Source organism: Polistes dominula, unplaced genomic scaffold (genome assembly GCF_049000335.1).
Source record: "Polistes dominula isolate Pdom_NZ unplaced genomic scaffold, Pdom_raw_medaka contig_73, whole genome shotgun sequence".
Classification (NCBI taxonomy): domain Eukaryota; kingdom Metazoa; phylum Arthropoda; class Insecta; order Hymenoptera; family Vespidae; genus Polistes; species Polistes dominula.
Window position 1 is genome coordinate 7942399 of NW_028300951.1, and position 23376 is coordinate 7965774.

At 28.3% G+C, this 23376-nt stretch overlaps 2 protein-coding genes across 4 annotated transcripts; one reads left to right on the top strand and one right to left on the bottom strand.

The window, feature by feature from the left end:
• Positions 1–153: 153 nt before the first annotated feature.
• On the top strand, positions 154–2015 carry LOC149032696 (uncharacterized). The gene is made up of 4 exons (XM_089172057.1): positions 154–261; positions 372–649; positions 891–1022; positions 1361–2015. The coding sequence occupies exons 1-4, from the start codon at positions 183–185 to the stop codon at positions 1625–1627; spliced, it is 756 nt and encodes a 251-aa protein (XP_089028183.1). The 5' UTR covers positions 154–182; the 3' UTR covers positions 1628–2015.
• Cep164 (centrosomal protein 164) lies at positions 1724–23059 on the bottom strand. 3 transcript variants are annotated; one of them, XM_015326922.2, is made up of 11 exons: positions 22115–23030; positions 19121–19366; positions 13441–14208; positions 12226–13166; positions 11666–12085; positions 10102–10424; positions 9025–9575; positions 7690–7862; positions 7312–7543; positions 7010–7204; positions 1724–6625 (listed from the first exon to the last, which is right to left on the bottom strand). In XM_015326922.2, exons 1-11 carry the CDS (start codon positions 22194–22196, stop codon positions 6372–6374), a joined length of 4185 nt encoding a protein of 1394 aa, XP_015182408.1. In that variant the 5' UTR covers positions 22197–23030; the 3' UTR covers positions 1724–6371. The 3 variants fall into 3 exon arrangements, with proteins under 3 accessions (XP_015182408.1, XP_015182409.1, XP_015182411.1); XM_015326923.2 differs by lacking the exon at positions 1724–6625 and having other exon boundaries at positions 7065–7204; positions 7298–7543; positions 22115–23046; XM_015326925.2 differs by lacking the exons at positions 1724–6625; positions 7010–7204; positions 7312–7543 and adding an exon at positions 8189–8244 and having other exon boundaries at positions 7725–7862; positions 22115–23059.
• Positions 23060–23376: the final 317 nt, after the last annotated feature.

The window sequence follows — 23376 nt, forward strand, 5'->3', positions numbered from 1 at the left end:
GTTGTTACTTTGTCATTCTGTTATTCTTTTCTTTTTTTTCTTTTTTCTTTTTGTAAATGCTTGGTCAACAGAGCGAACTAGTACGACAATTAAAACGCTCAGGATAATTATTTTTGAACACCCGTTACAACGGAGAACGAAAATTCTCATCACAGTCTTGAAATATTCTTCATAGCGTTAAAATGTTTTCAGTTAAAGTGATCCTACAATTTATCCTAATATTAATCATTTTCGATTCGATTGTTTATACCAAAGCAGATGGTAATTTTTCTTTTTTCAATATATTCAACAAATAAATTAAAAAAAGATGATGATAATGATAATATATACAAATTATTATTTCTTTTTTTTTCATATCATTTATCAAATAGGAATGTTTGATAAAATCAAAACTGGTTTACGATATGCTAACGATTATCTGAATATCGTTAAAGATGTTACCAATCTCGTATCTAAAAGTTTCAATTCAAATGATAAAAGATACACGTCAAAACGTGGAGATCCGGAAGAACAAGAACAAGAAGAACCAGACAAAAATCAAGATTTTCGTCCGACCAATTTGATATCTGCATTCTTCAGATTATTCGGTCTTGATACGCAAAAAATTGCAGCCATTGCCGTTAACAGTGTAATTTTTCTAGCACAAATGGTAAGTCATGAAAAATAAGATAAAACATTGTCTAAAGAAAATTAACATTTTTTAATGAAATGTACAAAAAAAAAGATATAATTAGAGAATTTGCGAATATTAAATATCAATATTAATAATCTTTATACAATATAAGATAAGTGCTTTTTCTGACATCCTGAAATTATATTAACATTTGCAGTTCCTTCACTGTTCTTTCGTTAATAGTTTATTTTAATATATTTGGTTTTTTTTTTTTTAGATCAGTTCACTCTTCGACTTACCACCAGTGAAAACCGACAAAGTTGATCGATCCATCGAAGATGAATCCAACGATGAAACAATCCCCCCTTGGGATCCATTGAAATTCATTCTAGAAAATAAAAATGATAAAGTTAATATCAAATCTTATTACAATATAATTATTATTTTTTCTTTTTTTTTTTAAGTATCTAAAATTATTCTTTAAAAAAAAAAAAAACAAGATTATTTTACTGTTATATAAAATTAAATTAAATAAATCAATTGAAATAATGTAATTAAAATAAGAATATATTATCAAAAACAATAATCATATAAAATAAAACTAACACGCATCGGATCTTAAAATGCGTTTCGTAAATAGAAAAGAAAAAAAAAAGAGAAAGAAAGAAATAAACCTAACGGAATAATTATATAAACATTTCGATCGATCCAAATTGTAAAAACAATATTATTTCCGTTTATGTTTAGATGAGATTATTGTTGGATGAGGCACGAAACGAGGCACTTACGGATAAATTGATGGACACAATAGACGGTTTTGATTCTCCCTGCATAAGATTGTTACTATGTAAAACATCCATAGTGATCAAATTTGTTCAACAATCATTGAAGAACAAGAAGTCAAATGGTATTGGTTCGTTTACAGCTTGGTTTCCGTCTAAAGAAGACTTCGAGAGGAACTCCGATGAGTGTGAGGACAAATATACAGATTGTAGATTATTTCCGGAATCATGAGTTCAAGGAATATAACAGGATAAAAAGAGAAAGAGAAAGAAACATATGATCTAAAGATATCATCCGATGAAATAAAATCCTCAAAACAATGTGATCTATTAATATTATTATTATTGTTATTTATTTATTTAGTATTTTTTTCTTCATTTATTTTTTTTTGCATTCATTTCGTTTCTTTTCTTTACTTTACTTCAATTTCTCTTAAGGACGCTAATGTTTCGTATTGTTCGCTTTGTATAGAATTATTTTTTCCATTCATTCAATATCTCTCTCAATAAATCAATCGCCTTTTAAAAATTTCCATCTTATACTGTGTCTTCAAATTTTCGTCTCTATACAAATAATATCAATGTATACTTTTTCTTTTTTTTTTTTTTCAAAGATAAAACGAAGTACAATAATTGTGTACAGTAATTACGACAGTCTTTTTGCAAATCCATAAATAAAAAAAAAACGTTATTTTAATGATACATTTTCTATTAGAATTTTAAGAATGGAATAATATTGTTTTTTGTGATTTATCTTTTTTTCTTTTATATATTTATAATCCTTCAAATGCAATTATTTTGTCCCATATATATATATATATATATATTATTTCATTTGATAAAATCAAATGAATTTAATTTTATTTTTGGATTTACAAAAATAATAGTCATCAAATAATTTCTTTTACATATATGCAAATTAATATTATAAGAAGAATAATCTTAATTAAATAACTTACTATATTATAAATCATAATTATAACATAATCGAATATTAAAAGACGGTACTGACGTAAAAATACTATTATTTTGGAGTTTACATTTTTATATATAAATAATGAAGAAAATTATTAGTAAATATATTCTAAATCATTAATCAATCACTGATTATTTTCTCGTTCTTTCATTTATATTAACAATAAATATAAATGTACAAATTACATAGAGAGAAATCATTAAATATTTATGACTAGAAATAATTGTTTTCTTTGTGTCCGGTTTTGTATTTTTCTTTTACTTTTATCGTTTATAATTCATTATTATTATAATTATAATTATTATTATTATTTCTCTCTCTGTCTCTTTGAATCGATCTAATCAGTTTCTTATTAATCATCGTAATCGTCATTACCGTCATAAATATCATTATCATTTTTCCAAAATGTAAGATCTCTAATTACATTACACATTACATACTTCTAATGAGATCACAATTACTGTGACGTAAGAGATCTAAAATATGCATCTTAGATTTGCGCTATGAAACTTCCTAATCATCTCGGAAAAAATATCTAATCAGTACATCAAAAGTTTTTATTATAATTTTTATTTTTATTTTATATATATATATTTTTTTTTGGTTTATATTCATTCATTCATTCATTTATCTTTTTTTTTACTTGTCGTATAATTTACCGACCGAGTTTCGTTAACGATCGATATGAAAAAAAAAAATACATTTAGCAATAATAATACCTGTATTCGTTTCTTCATTCGTTATGTCATTCCTTCATTTTAACGATTTAAAACGTTAAATCAAAAGATTTTTTTTCTTTTTTATTTTTTTATTTTTTTTTTTATTATTTCTAAACACTACGATTTGGCAATTGAGAGATGTGCTTTGGATAATTATTACGTTCCGGAGTACATTGTTAACGTTCTTTGTATTATTTTTATAATTATCGTTTAATTAGAACAATTGGTAAGATAAATATATATATATATATATATATATATATATATATATATATATATATGTATATACATATATACTAAATGTTATAATATACAGGGTGTCTAAGATTTTTTCGAATTATGTCAAAATCGGTTTTCATAATTTCGTGCATTATATATACTGACACGATTTCATTGGAAAAACTTCAGACACCTTGTATATGCTGCGAGGGATATTGTTGATCAAAGTATACGTGTGTTTGTGTGTCTGTATATATATATATAATAATAATAATTACGTATTAGTTATTATTTTTAAACGATTATCTTAAACGAAACGACATATTTTCGTACCTGAGATATAATCGATTCGCGACATTCAATTAGGCGATTTGATTGATATTTACCTTCGAAAAGAAATCATTTCGATATTAATATTATTACAATATTATCTATATATATATATATATATATTTTTTTTTTTTTAATATAAATGAGTCTTGTTTATACGGATATAAAAAACATATCTACGAAGTGTATATATATATATATATGTATACACATACATGCGTTTGATTTGTTTCAATCATGCTTATTATAACATATATTATTTTTTAATTATTTGTTTTTTTTTTTCGTTGACAATTTTGTTTCCTTTAATTTATATAAAAAGAAAAAAGAAGCAAAAAAAAATATATATCGAAATAGATTTCTCAAATACGAAAGATAGACAAAATTTTTGTTAAACGAACGAAGTGGATATTGTTTTTCTCATTTGTAAAATACAGTTTTACTTTCTCTCTCTCTCTCTCTCTCTCTCTCTCTCTTTCTCTCTCTTTTTGTTTCTTACGTACACACATGTATATATGTAAATGTTTCTGTACATTATACATACGACAATACTGTAAAGAGGGGGTGGGTGTGGGCGTAGAGGGTGAAACTGTTTGACGAATTTATGGATCATAAAAATATATATACACAAGATTATTTGAAAAAAGATTCGTCGGAGATCTTTCTTAGATCATATCGATCTATCTTATCAATCATTCTATTTACAAGTAAATCGGGTGTAGACATTTTGTTTCTTACGACGATTTAATTAGAAAAAAATAAAAAAAAATAAAAAATTGTAATACCTATCAATCAATAATTTAAAACACAATTCAAATTGATTTCCATGGGTTTTCTTTTTGTTTTTTTTCTGTCTTTCTTTCTTTTGTTTTCTGTTTGTTCTTAAATCAAACAAATCAGGCACTTGTTATATTTTTCTTTCTTTCTAATCTTTACATGTAATACAACAATTAACAATGTCAAAAAAAAAAAATAGAGAATAAGTTATTAAACAATTTAACAAGCAAACAAAAATCATATCAAATATTATTTCAAATTAATAAAACAAAAGTAATCATTTTCAAAGTAACATGTAATAAAAAAAAAAAAAAATCAAATCCTTTGAATGTAATCAATAATGATAAAAAAAGTAATACTTTGAACCTTTTTTTTTTTAACAAAAAATAATAATCCCTTCCAGTAATTTCGTCTAGTTGAAGAAGAAAAAAGCATTTATCCCGATCTTAAATCGTTGATTAGATAGAAACGTCAAAAAAAAGGAACCATCATGAAACTTATTTTAAATTTAACATTAGTGATAACAATAATTATAATAATAATATTAATTATCGGCACATTTTTTACGTTCGTATAATAGTCAAAAGACTTTTAAAGATTCACGACTGAGGTAGTAGCAGCAGTGAACTCTAACAGCTACAAAATTCGTTATATATTATATCTCTTATCTCTCATTATCTTTTTTTCTTTCTATTTATATATATATATGTTGATAAGTAAATGATACAAACGTTACACTCACAGAGTATTACACATTGACACGTTATTTAAATGGGTGGTCAAGGCTTTTCTATTTCAGGATTGAAATAGTATCGAAAATATTGGTATTTACAGCCTCCATTTCTTTTCCCCTTTCTTTTTCTTTGTTTTTTAATCATCGACTAGAATTATTATATATATTAATTATATATATGTTTGTATATATATATGATAATAGAGAAACGTTTATCATCTTAAAATATAATGCACTTAAATAGTGTATATTCTCATTGTTTTCATTTTGTTTTCTTTTCTTGTCACCATAAATCATCAAATCGTTCATTAATTTTTCATTAAAAAGCTGCTTGATTATTCTCTCTTTTTCTCTCTCTCTTTCTCTTTCTCACACTTACAATTTTATATATTTTAATTGAATTGAATTAATTCATTCAAGATTAAACGATTGAAGATCATACTCTTTTACAAGATTCATCGTCAGACAATTTTTCTTTTTTCTTTTTTTCTTTTTTTATTTCAATAAAGTTTGTCTGCTTTTCGTCATCTTTGCTTATGGAAGTTTCTTTGTGTGTACGTGTATGTGTATTTTAATCAGATTTACAACTATTTCAATCGTAAAATAGTATATATATATTTATATATAATTTTACCCTTATTTGAGAAAACTAAATTCAGGTAAATATCACGTCTAATTCGTTAATCTAATTTAAGAGAGGATTTGATTAGTTTATTTCTTTTTTTCTTTTTTTTTAAATAGTCGAGGAACTAATCGTCAGCAAGAACGTATTTTTTGTCAATTTCTTCATTCAATATGTTTGAGATAAACGATAGAATAAGTAAGAATTTCACAGCTACGGATAAGAGAGATATACGAGGAAGAAGGACATTAGTCTTATTGTTATATACAGTGGCGGATTAAGTCAATCGAGGGCCCCACAAACTTAAGTTGGAATAAAAAAATATGTTTGAAAAACATTCCCGTTAAGTAGTTATCAATCGAAAAGAAAAAGTAATAACAAATTTCATCTTAGAACGCATTAATTAAATTTATTTTTATAATATGTAATTTTTCTCGAACCCTAATAAAAAGAAAAACCTTTAAGATCTCAAAAATTTCTTTGACAATTAAACTCTTTGGTATTTCGGGGCACTACACAGCCACTTAATACGCTACTGTTTTTATAGTTGATATATTATCTTATATTCTTCTTGGTTGTGTTTTTGTATTAAATTTTTGTTTAGAGGGTTGCTTGTCCAGGGCCAATCATATCAGTTGTTTCAACACGAGCTTGTCTCAACCAATCCCTGAGATTTCTTGTTCTATCAGCCAAATTCGATGAACTTTTTTCTACGGTATTTCCAACGCTGGTTGTGAAACCACTGTTAGGACCATACTGTGCGATTATGTTTTGAGTTGTTGTTGTTGATGGTGGTTGCGCTGCGGTTAATTGCGACAAAATGTTTGATTGTATATTCGGTGTACCGAAAGTACCTAAAAACAATATATATGTAAATTAATTTGTATTGTAAAACCTCACAGTAGGTAAGGTGGTAAGATGTTTTTCTCAATATTATTGTTATTTAAAAAAATTAGATTAACATTTACTAATACTCTTTATAATGTTTCTACAATATATTCTATAATAGTTTATCTTATTATATTTAGAGCTTTTTTAAATTTAAAATAAAAATAAAAATAATTATTCAACGAAAACATTGTGATCATCAAAGATAGGTGTTACCGATGAAGAATTAAATTCTAATGAAACTATTTGATTATTTGTTTTAACGCATAAATATGAATAAGACAAATCATTTCTTTGCACTTATTCAAAATTAAAAAGAGAACAATTAATATTATTATAAATAAACAAACCTTGTATATTACTAGTCGAAGCAGTTAATGGATGAAGACGTAGCCATCTTAAATACGAATACATCAAAGTAGGTGGTGGTATATTATTACTATCTTGACGTTTATTTAAAACATTCCAAATCTCACGTATCTCTGAGTTAAGATTCTCCAAATTGGCGATTATCTCTGTCGATTCTTGATAATGATCTGGTTTGTCTGAATGAATGAAAAAAAAAAAAAAGAAAAAAAAGAAAAGAACAAAAAAATATGTGAGAACGAGTTCTAATAGAATTAGAAAGTCTTTTTTACCTAATCGACTTTACCTATAAAGGTATCAGTTCCAATATCTGTTGAACTGAATCCGCTACTTGCGCTTGACATATCGCTTAAGGTCAATTCGTCGTTTTTCGTAGATGTAGCATCGTTTTCGTTTCTTTTGGCATTAGCTACTCTTTCCAAAGATTGTTCCAAGTGTCTCAAGTGTATTACTTTTTCACCTAAAAGACTTCTCGTACGATGTAAACTGACCTCCATGTCAGAAAGTTCACGTTCTTCCTAAAAAAAAAAAATAAATAAAAATAAAATAAAATAAAATACAAAAAGAAATGTTTTGGAATATAATTTTATAATTACTCTTTTTAATTTGTTTGTTTCCTAATCAAATATTAATCCACAAATCAATATAATTATTATTAATATACCTGGACTAATTGTTCTAACGTAGCTCTGGCACTTCGTTGTTTCAAAGCCCTTTGTCTACCCTGGAAAGCATTCCTCTGTTGTTTCCATGCTTCTCTAGCCCTTCTCACTGAATCCCTTTCAACGTGTATCCGATGCCGAAAGAATTCCAATTCCGAGGACGCATTTGCTGGTGCTACAATTAATAATAATCATTATTAATATCATAATATATCATATATATCTTATTTATTTTATTTAAATAAAATGTAGCTTCACAAATATATGAGAAAGATTGCGTACATATATGTGTGTGTTTGTATAAATCGACCAATAATAAATGAAATGAAAAAGAAAAGAAAGAAAAAAGAAAAAAAAGGGAAAAAACGATTAATACGAGCACGATGGAAAAGTTCAAAGCTTCGATTAGCACGAGAAGATTCGAATGAAAATAAAATATGAATAATAAATACCTAATTATAGCAAACTTCTTCGATTTATCACAATAATAATTTAACTTACGAAAGAAGATAGACGAAGGGATGTAAGTGGTTAACCAAAGTAAAGTGTATAGATTCCTAGGAGAAAAATGATACAGTAATATACTTTTCTTTTTTTTTTTGTTGAATTTATTACGAACAAATAATAAATAAAAAAGAAAAAAAAGAAAATATCAAATAATAATAATAATAATAATAATAATAATAATAATAATAAAAATCATCGAACGAGAAATAGAGGAAAAGTTTAGCAATGAATAATAAATAGGAATATTATTCTAATAATTTTCATAATATATATCGGATATTTTTTCTTATATAAACACGTATATATATAGAGATAAATTTTCTGTGTATAGATTGATTATACGAAACGCGTTGGAATAAGAAATGATTGTATTAAATCGATTTGTTTACACGCAATTTTCGAACGACCTCGTTCAGAATACTCGAATATCAATGATTGAGTCATAGTGGTTTTTGTTTACTAACGATGTCTGTTTGCAAACGCGTCTCGAACGTGCACGATATGTATTGTTACATACGATTTTTATTAATATTACGTCAAAGAAATATTGGAAAAAATTAACGTGATTTATGACGTATGTTTAAACAAAACAAAAGCAATTGATTTATAGATGTACGACCCGTATATGGGTCTTTAGTAACGAAAGGGTTAAACATTTATAAATATTAATTTATTTATATAATTAATTTATAGAAATCGTTTGATCAAATAAAATTAATAAAAATGTATCCAACATAATAATGAAAATTATTAAAATATATAATTAAAAGCTTGGGGAAAGAGGTGATTGGATAATTAATTTGTTGAATTCTTCTCAAATGATTTATCACCTTTATCCTGGAAAGGATATCGAAGAGTGTAGGCCGTTTCGTTGCTCGGCAATTGATCCCCAAGATGTTCGAGCTTTTCCAATTGTTTACGGATATTTTCTACGGGATTTTCTATATTATTATTATTATTGTTGTTGCTGCCACTGGTAATATTTGGATTAGTATTTAATTGTTGTTTGTTGTTAGACGTAATTTTTCTTCCAAGACTTTTACGCCTTCTCATTGTGTTCGCGTTAGTTTCACTCGCCGTAGTAGTGTCGTCGGATTCAAATTTCGCGGCGTTCTTCGTAGAAGGCACGCTATTGGTCTGAACAATGCCACGAAACCCCCCCTGGCTGCTGCTACTCCTATTGGCCGCGCTTTTCGAATCCTCGCTTTCGTTTAAACTTTGACTCTTGTCGTTTGCTCCTACTGTTGTTGCTGTCGTATTTGTTCCTATTCCTGTTGTTCCTGTTGTTCCTGCTGCTGCTGTTGTTGTTGTTGTCCGAATTATATCGGTTGGCTTAGCGTTTGCCATCGAACTCGTTGAATGTGTGCTCCTCAGTGGGGTACTACGGGCACGATTTAAGGCCTATAGCCAGATATTAGGGCGAATCGCATGAATATGACCGACAATACCTTTACAATTGTCAATAATTTATATATTTTTTCTTTTTTCTTTTTTTATTTAGTTAATCATTTCTATTGATAATTGTTAAGGTTATGATTATAATGATGATTCAATCGAATGATATGGTTTATGAGACACGATATATATATGAATTATTATGATATGAATCATCTTAAAATTATTTTTCTTCATTATATTATAATTTAAAAGAGAACATTTTCATTTGACATTATTTTATTATTAACCGTTTCGTTACGACACGCATACGAGTGTATGTTAGACACTTGTATGACTCTTATATGGGTCGTTAGTAACGATAGCATTAATTTATAATTAAGTTAATATATTTAGAATAAAGAGAATATTAATATCATAATAGATACAAAAAAAAAATTAAAAATAAACGTTTATAATATAAATGTAAAAATAGTAAGATTAAATAAAACAAATTAACAAAATAAACTCACTTTTGATCGGATGAATCAGTTCTCTCAGTTTTTGATCTTTCAGTTTCCGATGCTGTAGTGTAACCACCACCACCACCACCTCGGCTTTTATTTCTTCTTTCGACAGTTAGCCTAACATCGTTCTTCAATTTGATGTATTTCTCCTTCAAGGCTATATACTTGTCTTGTAGTAGACGTTTCTCGCAACGTATTTTCTCGAAGTCCATGCATTCCTGTTGTAGAGTACGTTCGGTCTGCTTTCTAGCTTCCTTCTCAAGGTCACGCGAAAAATCAGCACGAATTTCCTCTAATCGTTGCTTGTACATCTTACGTGCAAGACCCTCCTGGAAATATGGCAGTACACCAATGATCCATCTACGATATTATCATAATAATTATCGTAATCCTTACAATACACAACACACAAATTGGTGCTATCATCAGACTCCTGTTATTAGTCCTCCTGTGCTTCAAAATTCATCCTATCGTATTGGAACAATTCCATAGATCGATTAATTAGTACAATCTAATTGATTGATAGATCTAATACTAATTAAAAGATCAATACAGATCCTTTTCAATTTAATATTATTTTATATCATGTCAATTGATAATTTGATTTTATGAATGGAATTAAGAGGATGTGCTGTTTTTTTAAATGATTTATGAACCTGATCAATCTATGACATATGTATGATTGGATTATTAATTGATGAATATATATATATATGTATATATTAGAACTAATTTCAATGATTGCAATTTAATGACCCGTGAGTTGTCCTGGGGGTAAAGTATAAACGTTTAATACACAGTAACTTAGGCTGTGTTTTACGAACGAATCGTAACATTTTATTTCTATTTTCTTTTTATTTTGTTTCGTTTCCAAATATAAACTCTTAACACATTTAAATCGCTATCAATAATATATAGTTAACTTTTTCTATTATTTTCTTATAAACTATTTAATATTTTATATTATATATGTTATCATTAAGAACAATTGGTATTAGACCTTTGTGACTATAAATCCAAAAATTGACATAATATATATATATATATATATATATATATATATATATATATATTTCTATTTGATTGATCTAAGTTTTAAATCTAATAGAAAAATTTGTTTATGCATATATAAATATTGCGTATATATATATTATGATCTTTCTTTAAACGAATCAATATATTCAATAAGGCCTAAGAATGTAATTTAAAACATTCCTTTTTATTGTTCTACATACAAATATATCTTAATTTAACCCTTTCATTACTACATCCTTTTGCGCGAATGACCCATGTATGAGGTCAACAGTAACGAAAGGATTAAATAAATAAATATATTTTTTTATTATATTGTTTAAATCCTTTTTCTCGTTATACTTAACAACAAGAAAAAGAAAAAAGTACGCTTTTGCATAATATTTGGTTGCTTGTTTTAGCGGATGTTTCAGGAAAGGATTTTTAGGGTGTTTTGTTTTGTTTCTTTTTTTTTGGTTTTTGTTTTAAAGTGTTTTCGTTTTCAATAGTGTGTTCTTTTTTTATTTTAAAACAATAGACAGCATCGTCAGGTACTCACGTCGATTCTAAAGTCACGCAGGATTTCGGCAAGACACTTGTCATGTTCCTCAGTGAGCTTAGTTATTTTCTCCCTCTGTTGTATTCTAAGTTCAGCTTTAATTTCATCGAACTCCTTGTCCAATCCTTTTTTCAATTCCTCGATCCTTTCCGTTTGTTGCTTATTCAATTCAAATTCGCTAAACTTCGCTAATTTTTCTGCACCTAGATCACGCTCGTGTTCGGTCTCCAGTTTCTCCATTTCTTGATTTCTCAATTCAAGAAGTTGGTTTTTCTTTTCCTTAAGTTCGCTCTTGAAACTCGTCAAAATTTCCTTATATTCCTTATCGTAACAAGCTCCTAATTCGAATCTGACATTCTCCAACTTTTCTGCCCTTGACTCGTTCATTTCTGCTATTAATTTTTGTATCTCTTCTTCTTCCTATTGGAAAAATATAAAGAAAACACAAAATACGATGTTACGTGATTGATTTATTTAATTTTTGTAATTTTTAAAGTAACAACAACTATAAAAAGAACTTATTCACAAATTTTATATATAATATATGAGTGTATTCTTACCTTTACAGCCATTTCTTGTTTAAATTCAATCAATTTTTCTTCAAAATTACGCCTAAGTGCTTCCTTTTCTATCCGTAGATTATCTTCAAATTCTTTCCTAGCTAGTTCCAATTTTTCTTCAAATTCTTTCTTCAACATTTCTAAATCAACCTCGTGTTCCTTGCTTAAATTTATTTTCGTATCTTCCAAACTTCTCGAATGTTCTAATTTAGATTTGCCAATATTACGATTAGAACTTTCAAATTCTTTTACAATTCTGGCAAGATCTAAATTACCACTGCTACCGATATTATGTAATCTGACGGTGGTCTTCCAAGTTTTATCTGGTACGTTAATGGTATCAGTATTTTTCGTAATACTCGATTCTGTTTCGCTTTTTGATATCAAATCGATATTTTTAATATTGTCAAATTTACTTTTAGTCATTTCAGGTATGTTCGTAGTAGTAGTAGTACATTCATTGTCATTTTCAGTTTCAATAACAGAACTTGTTGTTGTTGTTGTTGTTGTTGTTGCTATTGTCGCTGTTGTTGATGTTGTTGTCGTTGGTGTTGTTGTTGTTGTATCGTTAGCGTTCATTTGTGTTCGATGTTCAGTTTCGGAAACGTTCCTTACGACGAATCTCTTTCCAACTATTTTACTAGTCTTTGGTAATGGTTGCAATTTGGTTATCAATGTACTCTTTTTAATATTAACATCATCAATCTCGTCATTTTTATCATCATCGTCAAAGGAACGATTGGGTGTTCCTTTCCATACTGATGACGTCGTAGTATCAGATTGACGATCAACAATAGTCGTATTATTAGATATTGGTAGATTATGTTCTTCCGATCCTGAATCCCATTCATCTTCCGATCCAGAATATGTGAATTTAATATCGACTTCTTTTTCTAGATCAAATCGTACACTTTTCCGTTCCTCGTCCAATGGCCTCTCGTCTGGCAAATTAGAATTTCAAAAAAAGTTTCATTAAATTAAATTTCAAAACAAAGGGTTTTTTTTGTTTGTTTGTTTCTCTACGAGTTGTTTTTTTGTTTGTTTTTTGTTTTTTTTTGAGAGAGAGATAGATAGATAAATAGAGAGAGAGTGTTTGTTTCTGTTTTTTTTTTGTTAGGTACTAAGATTGACGTAAACTGAAAAATGTTCGAAGTACAAATGGTAACAACGCGTTATACTACAAATCGTAATAAAAATGAATGAATCTTGGCTCACCGTCCTCCGATTGTTTTTCTCTCAAGATCGACTTGAGCGCGTCCGGTAGAACAACAACATCAGCACCTAAACCTACGCGAAAATCTTCTAATTTAGCACTGTCCTGACTAGGTGTAGTATCCCTGCTACGATTACTTTTTAAAAACATCGAACCACCGCCGCTTAACGTTAATTCCTTTTGTTGGCCCAATTGACTTGGATGTTTTTCTTTGTCAAATTTAAGATCAAACTTATTGTTGTCCGATCTTGCCAAATTACTGGCACTTAATTTATCAATATCAATGATATTCTCTTCTGAACTGAATTTACTCGATAATTGTTCCCAATCTTTTTCGTGTCTTGGACTCAACGATTCGGATCTTTTCAATACTTCCTTCAAATCCAATTCCTTTTTAGGTGTCGTAATTGGTGTTGTCGTTTCTGTACTACCAGACACTACGGTAACGTTGTTGTGGTCCAATAATTTTGGACACTCGTAAAAATTAGGATCTTGAAATTTAAGATTCGTGTAATCTCTGGCAGCACGATCAGTTGATAATGACGAAATAATATCGGATTTGGTATCGCTTTCTCTTCGTGAACGTATTCTATCTTCTTTCTTCCTGACATCTTGTTGACTGCGATCGATTTTTTTCAATGGAGCTAATTTAGTCGGTATCTTCGTTCTCAACGTGGACGACGTATTTTCACGAGAAACGTTTGATTCTTTCGGCAAACTCGCTTCCTCGTGTGACTCCAAATCTTTGGCCGTTGTCTTTGAATCTTCCTCTGAAATGAAAAACATGAAGAAGAAGAAGAAGAAAAAGGAAAAAATAAAAAAAAACAAAAAGAACAAAAAATTATCTATAAAACAATCGGGTTGACAAAGAGAAATTAAATTATCTTTGATACAGGGACGGATTTAAAAGTATATTAACCCCAGGTCAACTTAAGATCTGATGAAAAATTTATTGTTAGTGAAACTATAAATATGTCCACTATAATAAGTAAACGAATAATTACATTATTCGATTTAACAACAAAGTTTTAAATATATGCTCTCTATTAATAGTAAGTATAAAATATTAAATCAATTTGGATACTTTCCATTAAAAATCAAACATTTTATATTTAAAATATTTCCAAAAATTAATTTTAATTAAATATTATTTACAAGTTCAATTTTACCAAAATTTCGTTCAAATAAATTATTAGAACATAATATTTTTCGTTATAATAAATTTCAAAAAAAAAAAAACGTAATACAATATTATAATTAGAACAATTTGGGAAAGAATAAAATTTGAGGAAAGAAAAGAAAAAACAAATTATTTTTATCAAGGCCCACTTATTTAGAGATCCGTACCCCCGTTGCACTTTCCCTTAAATCCGTCCCAGCTTTTGATCGTTGCTTACTCTTTTGCATATCTTTCTTTGTCAAAAAAAAAAATAAAATAAAAAATAAAAAAAGAAAGAAGAAAGAAAGAGAGGAGGAGACAGTGTCAACGTTCCCTCGAGTGGAAATGCAGTCGACTGCATTTTTCACACACTATTCTCCCATTCTTTCTTCCCTTATTCATCCATCTATCTATCAATCTATCTATCTGTCTATCATCTATCTATTCATCTCAAAGTAAAATAAGTAAAACCTGTCGAGGAAAAACCTGTTTTTTTTAATTTTTATTATTTTCGAAATAATTCACATGCAAAAATATTATTATTATTATTATTCCTTTTTTATTTTTTATTTTTTTTTCTATCATAAAAAGAGGCTTTCGCGTCCTTGAGACAACAACTTCCTTTGATTCTCATCTCTGGTATAAAGTGGAGTAGATATTATATTTCTTTTTATTTTTTATTTTCTATCCATCATCTTTTTTTTTGCCGTTGCGTTGCATCGTTTGAAAAAAAAAAACGATATAGGATGAGGAAGATTACGTAAAGATATTATTTTATATATATATGTATAAAAAGAAAAGACATAGTAAAAGGGAAGAAAGAAAGAGAGAAGAAACTGAAAGAGGCAACATATAACACGCGTTGCATGACATTATGTAATCATCTATTAGCCACCGCATAGTGAAACATAGGATAGAGATGATGTGACTATATTTGCTTTAATTATAACTAGTATTATACTATACTAATATCTAATACGTGTACTACGCTTACTCGTGAAAAGTTCAAAAGAGACAAAAAAAAAAGATGTATGTTGTATGGTTTTATCGGAATTACCATAAATCGTTTCATTCTTTCTTTATTTCTTTCTTATTATTTTTTTTTTTCTTCCATTTCTTTCATTTTTCTATCTTTATGTTTCTCGTCTAATTATCAAGAGACTCGTTGTGTTTGTATAGTTCAAAGAAAAAATTTTGACGAGCAGCAGACTTTCTTCTATTTCTAGGTATTAATATTTGCCAAGTAACTTAACATTTTTTTTTTTAGTTTTTTCTGTGGTCATTTTTTTTTTTTTTTTAATTATATTACGAAGTCTTTATGTTACCTCATCGAGAAGATGATTTTAATTATAGTATCATGTATAAAATTATTTTGTGTGTTGTTACTCATGCTCTCGCACGTGTATGTTGATATAGATATATATTTCATTTTGTTTATATCACGTTTATCTTATCGAATTGATAATATTAACTTATCTCGTTTTTTTTCGTTTTTTTTGAGTAAATTAAATTCGTTGTTTATTTATTTTGTCCGTTTGATTTTAATTTTGTTGACTTCAGTCTGAAGTGGTCCAATTGTTAATATATAAAATAATGTTTTTCTTTTTGATATTTGTTATTATCAATAAATAGGATTAACGATGCGTACGTATCAAAAGAAAACAAAAGAAAATGAAATTATTTTTCCAAACAATTAAATATTATCTTTTATAGATATCCATATAGATCCAACTTTATATCGTATTTCGTAAATTCTTATACCTATATATATATATATGAATACATAAGATAAAGATGTTTATACGGTAGCATATATATATATATCATTTTTTTTCTAATAAATGTAATCTTCATAAATACTTTTCATCGAGTAATCGAGACAATGATTGATCGATTATCAATTTTAAATATCAACCTGACATTTTATACACCACCATTATAAATTTTTATAATGTTTAAATGTAAATAATGAAAAAACAAATTATCCGTAAAATATGTCATCTAATAAATGTTACAACGTTAATGTGTTGAGAAAATTAATTATTTAAACATTGATATAATAGTTAATCGATTATCCGTTTTTAAAATATCAACCTGACATATTATTATTAATTACGTCATTATATTACGTTTATTTTATTATTTTTATAATATTTAATAAAAGAGAATAAATTAAGTATAAAATGTGTGATAGAATAAATGCCAAGATAAATGTTAAAAATAAATTTCTTTACCTAATCTATATAGATAATACACACATACATATATATATATATATATATATATATATATATATATATATATATATATATATATGTTACTATATAAAACTGTATATCTATAAAAATGGAATAGATGAATAGGATAGACTTATATAAAATTGGCCGAGTATCTAAAGTCATATAATAACGTATGATAAATCTTGGCACATCAAGATAATATTCCATTTCTAATCTCTGACATCAAATCCGTTTAAATTGCGGAATAAATATTTGTTTAAGTTGAAAATATAATTAAATTGATCTAATGATCGTAATTAATTCTATTCTTTATATAATATCAAAAGAAAAATAATAAAAGATTATATCTATATAGATATAATATAGATATATAGATATAGATTATATCTATAAAGATATATATATATATAAAGGGTGGGTCACCACATTTTACCATCTAGATTTACGTTATTATTATTACGCGTAGCAGACAATGTTTAACATGGAGTTGAATGGCTTTAAAAGGGGTTCATACTGATGGTACTTTTTTTTTTAGGTGGACGTGTCAAGGACATATGAAAGTCATTAATGTTTTTTTAAATGGAATCATATATTTTTTATAGCATCATCTGATGCTCTTTTATATTATTTACAAAAAAGTATTACCCTATTTATGTAAAAAAATTATTACCTTAGGAGATATTTTAATGTTTATGTCTATTTACAAAAAAGGTTCAATGTGGACCATTTGCATCAGAACACTTTCTGAATCGAGAAATTAATGACTCATTAACGTTTCTTAATGTATCTGATGTTATTTTCTTGCATTCATTGACGATACGATCCCTCATATCGGCCATTGTAGTCGGAGGCTCAGCGTAAACTTTATTTTTTAAGTAGCTCAATAGGAAATGTCGAGGGGCGTTAGATCTGGTGATCTAGCCGGAAAATGAATAGGCCCACCCCGTCCTATCCAACGATTTGGGAAGTGTTAGCCGCAGTTACGATAAATCCATCCGTTAGCTCTCGCGAAATCGAAAGACAAGCTGGAATTAGCTGCAAAAGCATTTTACGCATACTGAGAAAGCACAAATACCATTCATATCATGTATCATAGGTTCAAGAACTGACCGCAAATGACTGTTATAAACGTTTAGAATTTTGTAATTGGGCTCTCACTCAAAGAGACAACTTTTTCATAAAATACTTTTTTGTAAATAGACATAAAAATTAAAATATCTCCTAAAGTAATAATTTTTTTACATAAATAGGGTAATACTTTTTTGTAAATAATATGAAAGAGCATCAGATGATGCAATAAAAAATATATGATTCCGTTTAAAAAAAACCATTAATGACCTTCATATTTCCTTTACATGTCCACCTACAAAAAAAAAGTACCATCAGTATGAACCCCTTTCAAAGCCATTCAACTCCATGTTAAACATTGTCTGCTACGCGTAATAATAATAACGTAAATCTAGATGGTAAAATGTGGTGACCCACCCTGGATATATTATATATTTAATTATATATATATATATATATATATATATATATATATATATATATATATATATATATATATATATATATTTAATATATGTTATACATATATTATATTAATATATTATTAATATAATATAATATAATATAATTATATTATTATTAATATATATTAATATATATTATATATTATATAATAATATATTAGGTGGAGTCATAAATAACTTCCGTTTTTATGAGACAAAGAATGGTGATTCTGCCACTAATAAGTGCAGGACACTTTTCATGGAGTTTTTTTGTACTCTTTGTATCTGTTGGACGTGTATCTATTGAATTTTGCTCCAATATTACTTTTAAAAGGTTCGTCAAAGTTGGAAAAACGTTCTGCACTCGGTTCGTCTTTTAAGGTCGTATCTCTAGAACGGAATTTTACAAACCAATTTAGTTATATCAAGAATTCGTTTGTTTCGGTTACTTATAGTAGATAAATACGAAAAATAGATTCTACATAGACGCATCGGAAGTTACTTATGACTCGTCCTAATATATAATAATATATATAATAATATACATATTATATTATATATGTATATATAACATATAAATTAAATATAAATTATAAATATATTAATGTTCATATAAGTAACTATTTAATATATATACTACATTAAACAAAATATATACTAAAAAATATATTATATACATATATAGGTTGATAGATAGATGGATAGATAGATATAATGTTTAATCAAATCTATTTAAAGAATAATTATTTAATTAATAACTTTTAGATCGTACCAACACTCATTTGCCGGTTACCACTCCTAACTTGATCAACTAGTTCCCTATAAACCGAATCTAAAGGATGTTCCCATGTTGTTGTACTGGTGGATGCTTGATAATAATACCAAGCACCACTTGCCTCGTGATAACAAGGTATCCATCCCTTTGGAAGGGCAGCCATCAGTCCTTCGCGTGCCAATGGAAGTAAATGTGCTTCGGCATCTGGATCGATTCCGAGTCTTTTCGCATAATCCAGTACCTCTGAAAAATATTACAAATTATAGACATTAATATTTAATCGAACTTTTATTATTAATAATATGTCGACTGTTGATCGAAGTTACATATTTTTACATCGAGTCTAATGTCGAGCTACACTCGACAGGTTACAAAAAAAAATAACAATTAAAAAATTTTAAATATTAATTCGTATAAAAATAAAACAATATTTCAAAATAAAAAGAAAAACATGTTTTAACGTATAAACAAAAAATATCATAATTACACCTCTTCCCCCAATAAACACATACACACATACATACATACACATATTCAAGGATGTTATTAAATAATAGACAATAGATCTAAAAATAATATGAAAATATTCTAGCCCCATGTAATATATAAAACGTAATTCATCCATACTATCGATAATCGCTAATGTTAAAATGGTTCATTCTCAAAATAAGCACCCGTTAGAGCCTGTTGCATGAGAACATCTAACACACACACACACACATACTTGGATAGAACGAAAATAAGATATTGCAAAGTTTGCAAAATTTTTGCTTCAATTTGTGAGCTTAAAGTCTAGCCTAAAAAAGAAAAAGAAGAAAAAAAGATCTAATCCGATATTAAAGGTTGCCGTTAAGATGAAAAGAATGAGGAAGAAGGGGGGTGGAATGGTACAGGGTTGACATGGTTGAAAGAGGGTTGAAGGGGGGGGGCTAAGAATAAGAGGAGGGTAGGATTAACCAAGCATGAGAGCTTAAAAATTCCATCAAGGAACTTCTTCTTTGACAGGTGACCCTCTAGGGTATACCTTCGAGGTACCATCTGTTCATACGTACCACATACAAACACATGTACATATACACGTAAACATGTTCAAAGAACAGAGAAAAAGGTTCGGCAATTCTCGGCGTTAGTCGTGAATAATGAGGTGGATAGGTGGGTGGTAGATGTGAATAGAAGTGGGGGTATAGTTGGTTTAAAAAAAATATGAGCGAAACCAGACAATGTTTATAGACTTTAGTAGTGTTTAAACATTACATGTATAATGATGATAACAATTTTGATAATAAAATAGGATATTTTTAATATGATGCATAATGCAATTCATTTTCTCATTTGTCAGAGAGATGAATTTAATGATTTAAAAATATAGTGTATATATATATATCTATTAAAGTGAATCAAAAGTTCGTGCTTTTTTTTTTATTAATATTTCACTTGTATATAAAATAATTTTATTACTTTACAAAAAAGAAATAAGATTGCGCGCTATCTGAAACAATACAATAAACGCACAAACTTCTAGGGTTCAACCTAATATATATATATATTATAAAATATAATATATATATTATATTTTATTAAATACTTAATTAATATAATATATATTACATAATTTTTTTATTTAATATATATAATATTTTTATAATATAAATTATAATAAATAAATAATAATATATATATATACGAACTTCTGGGGTTCAACCTAATATATATATATATATATATATATATTATATATTATATATATATATACACATAGATTTTTGTATAGTTTTTGTAGTTATATGAATAGATCGCGAATTATATAGACAAATATGTGTATATGTGTATGTGTGTGTGTTAGATATAGATAGATAAATAGGTAGTAGGAGTGAGATAGAGATAGGCACGACAAAACTTTCGCCGCAGTGCGGAAGCTATTGATTTTCCAGGTTCGCGTTGGGGAACGAGTTCGTTGCAGCCGGCTCCCTACACCGACCCTGCGCCCAACACACGAACCTTCTTTTCTTCTTTATCACTCTCTCTCTTTCTCTTTCTCATCACTCTCTCTTTAGTCGTCTCTTTCTCATTCTCGGTATAAATAAACAAGGAAAGCGTGCCCTTTTTCATGACACCACTCTCCCTACCAAGTTCTTTTTTTTTCTCTTTCTCGTTGAGATATTCCTCTTTGACGTTTCCTCTGACATCAGAGAAAGACTACGACTACTACTACTACTACTACTTCTACTACTACTACTACTGATGATGATGATGATGATGATGATGATGATCGTTGTGTCGAGTAGCGAGAAAGAATGATGTTATACGAACGTGTAGATATGTATTTGTAGAAAGGGAAACAAACAGTGATGAGAATAACGCTAAGGTTAGAGTTTAAGCCATTAAATGAAAGATAGAGTCAGAAAGAGAGAGAGAGAGATAAAAAGAAAATGTCATCGAAGTTATTTTCCGTAAGTTACAATTTGCAAAAAAAGAAAAGAAAAAGAATAAATAAAAAGAAGGGGTAAAAAGTTATTGCAAGATTTTTGTAATTTAAATTAAGCCACGTAAGGGCCTTCTGGTTCTATTACTTTCTTCGTGGTCAAGGACATGATATAGGAAAAACATGTTACGAAAGTGTATTAAAGAGGGGATGCGGGTGGGGTGCAGAAAGAGAGAAAGGGAGAAAGAGAGAGAGAGAGAGAAAGAACAAATAACGATGATGTGTTTTATAGTTAGTCCCTGGGAGATAAGATAATGACGAGTCATACAATAAAAAAATAAAAATTAGAGAAAAAATGTAAATTCAGGTATTAGCTAACCGTTATCGACCATTTTCAGGCACGCTAATATATACACACACACATTTATATATACATATACGCATCTAAAATATATTTTTTTGGGAATCATATGATAGAAATGTATTTTATATGTATATAAAAATATAAAAATAAAAAAGAATGTCACATTTTTTTATTAATTTTTTTATTCTAATGATTTGCAGAATACCTTCGTTTGAGGGATGAGAAGTTTCGTCGAAAACCTCCCTGCAGACGATGGTAGTAGCATTTTCTTGCTGAGAAGAGCTCATCCTGAACTACGATGACACCACCACTACCACCACCACTACACCACAATCACAACCACCACCACCAAACAAGTATTACCACCACCACTATCTCCTTTTGCTCCTTTTGCTCCTCTTCTTATTCTCTCTTTTTTTTTTTTATCTTCTTCTCCTTCTTCTTCTTCTTCCCGACGAGCTTGTTGTTGTTGTTGTTGTTGTTTATGATAACTTTTTGATAAATTCACTTTGTTCGGTAGACCGAATTTGTAATAGCACGATGTATCGTATCCTCGTCCGATCATTTTCCATATCGAGGAGGCTCTATTTAATACGAGGAAGGAGGACCTATTACTACCACCTATACGTATGGTTGTGCGCGCGCGCGCACGCATGCACCTTCCGCAAAGGAGATCGCGAAGAGCGCAACTACGACGACGACGACGACGACGACGATGAACAACCAACGTTTCTGTCGCGGTCAATGCGAACCAGCAGAACTTCCACGGAGTGTGAGAGGGATAGAGATAGAGATAGAGAGAGAGAAAAAGAGAGAAACAGTGAGAGTGTGAGTGTGTCAGGAGAATGAGAGAGAGAGAATGAACGTGACAAGGGGGTTACACTTGGGTCTTTAAACAGTCGGTTAATATCCTGTGAGAGTGACAAGGACAACAACAAATCGAACGCACTCTTCTGGATGATTTTAGAATTATCGACGCATTCGTAATTTGTCGACAAGGTAGATCTCTAGAAATTCTTCTTGACATCTGTCGAGATTTTATCCAATTAAGATAGCGTCGGTACAAAAGTCGTGATCTACCTTATCGACTGCATTGATTTCAAAAGTTGTGCAAAAAAATAGATTCGATTAGAAACGAGGGTTAATTTTGGTTGAGATTGATCAATGATACTTTTTAATTGAAATTATTATTTCGAATAGTTTTGATACTTTCGTTGTATTCTTTGTTTTTTTTTGGTATGACAATTTTATTAACGATAATTAGTAATTTTGATGGAAGGTAAGAAATATTTTAAAGAAATTTTATATGAGAGTTATCGATGTTGAAAAAAGGATGTAAAAGATAGTACTGGTTGCTTTCAGCGATAGGTAGAGTTACCGTATGTATTATTTTTAATATTTCAAAAGTAAATAAAATCGTATGGGAATATTTATATTATAATTATTCATATTCAAATTTATGCGCGT

Bases quoted from the DNA above. Each gene is read 5' to 3' on its own strand.
- Cep164 (XM_015326922.2), bottom strand. From the start codon at position 22,196: ATGAGCTCTTCTCAGCAAGAAAATGCTACTACCATCGTCTGCAGGGAG. The intron at 13,167-13,440 runs GTGAGCCAAGAT...CTAATTTGCCAG, and splicing joins AGAAAAACAATCGGAGGACG to ACGAGAGGCCATTGGACGAG. The intron at 6,626-7,009 runs GTTTGTTTATTT...TATTGTTTTTAG, and splicing joins TTCGACTAGTAATATACAAG to GTACTTTCGGTACACCGAAT.
- LOC149032696 (XM_089172057.1), top strand. From the start codon at position 183: ATGTTTTCAGTTAAAGTGATCCTACAATTTATCCTAATATTAATCATT. The intron at 262-371 runs GTAATTTTTCTT...TTTATCAAATAG, and splicing joins TGTTTATACCAAAGCAGATG to GAATGTTTGATAAAATCAAA. The intron at 650-890 runs GTAAGTCATGAA...TTTTTTTTTTAG, and splicing joins TAATTTTTCTAGCACAAATG to ATCAGTTCACTCTTCGACTT.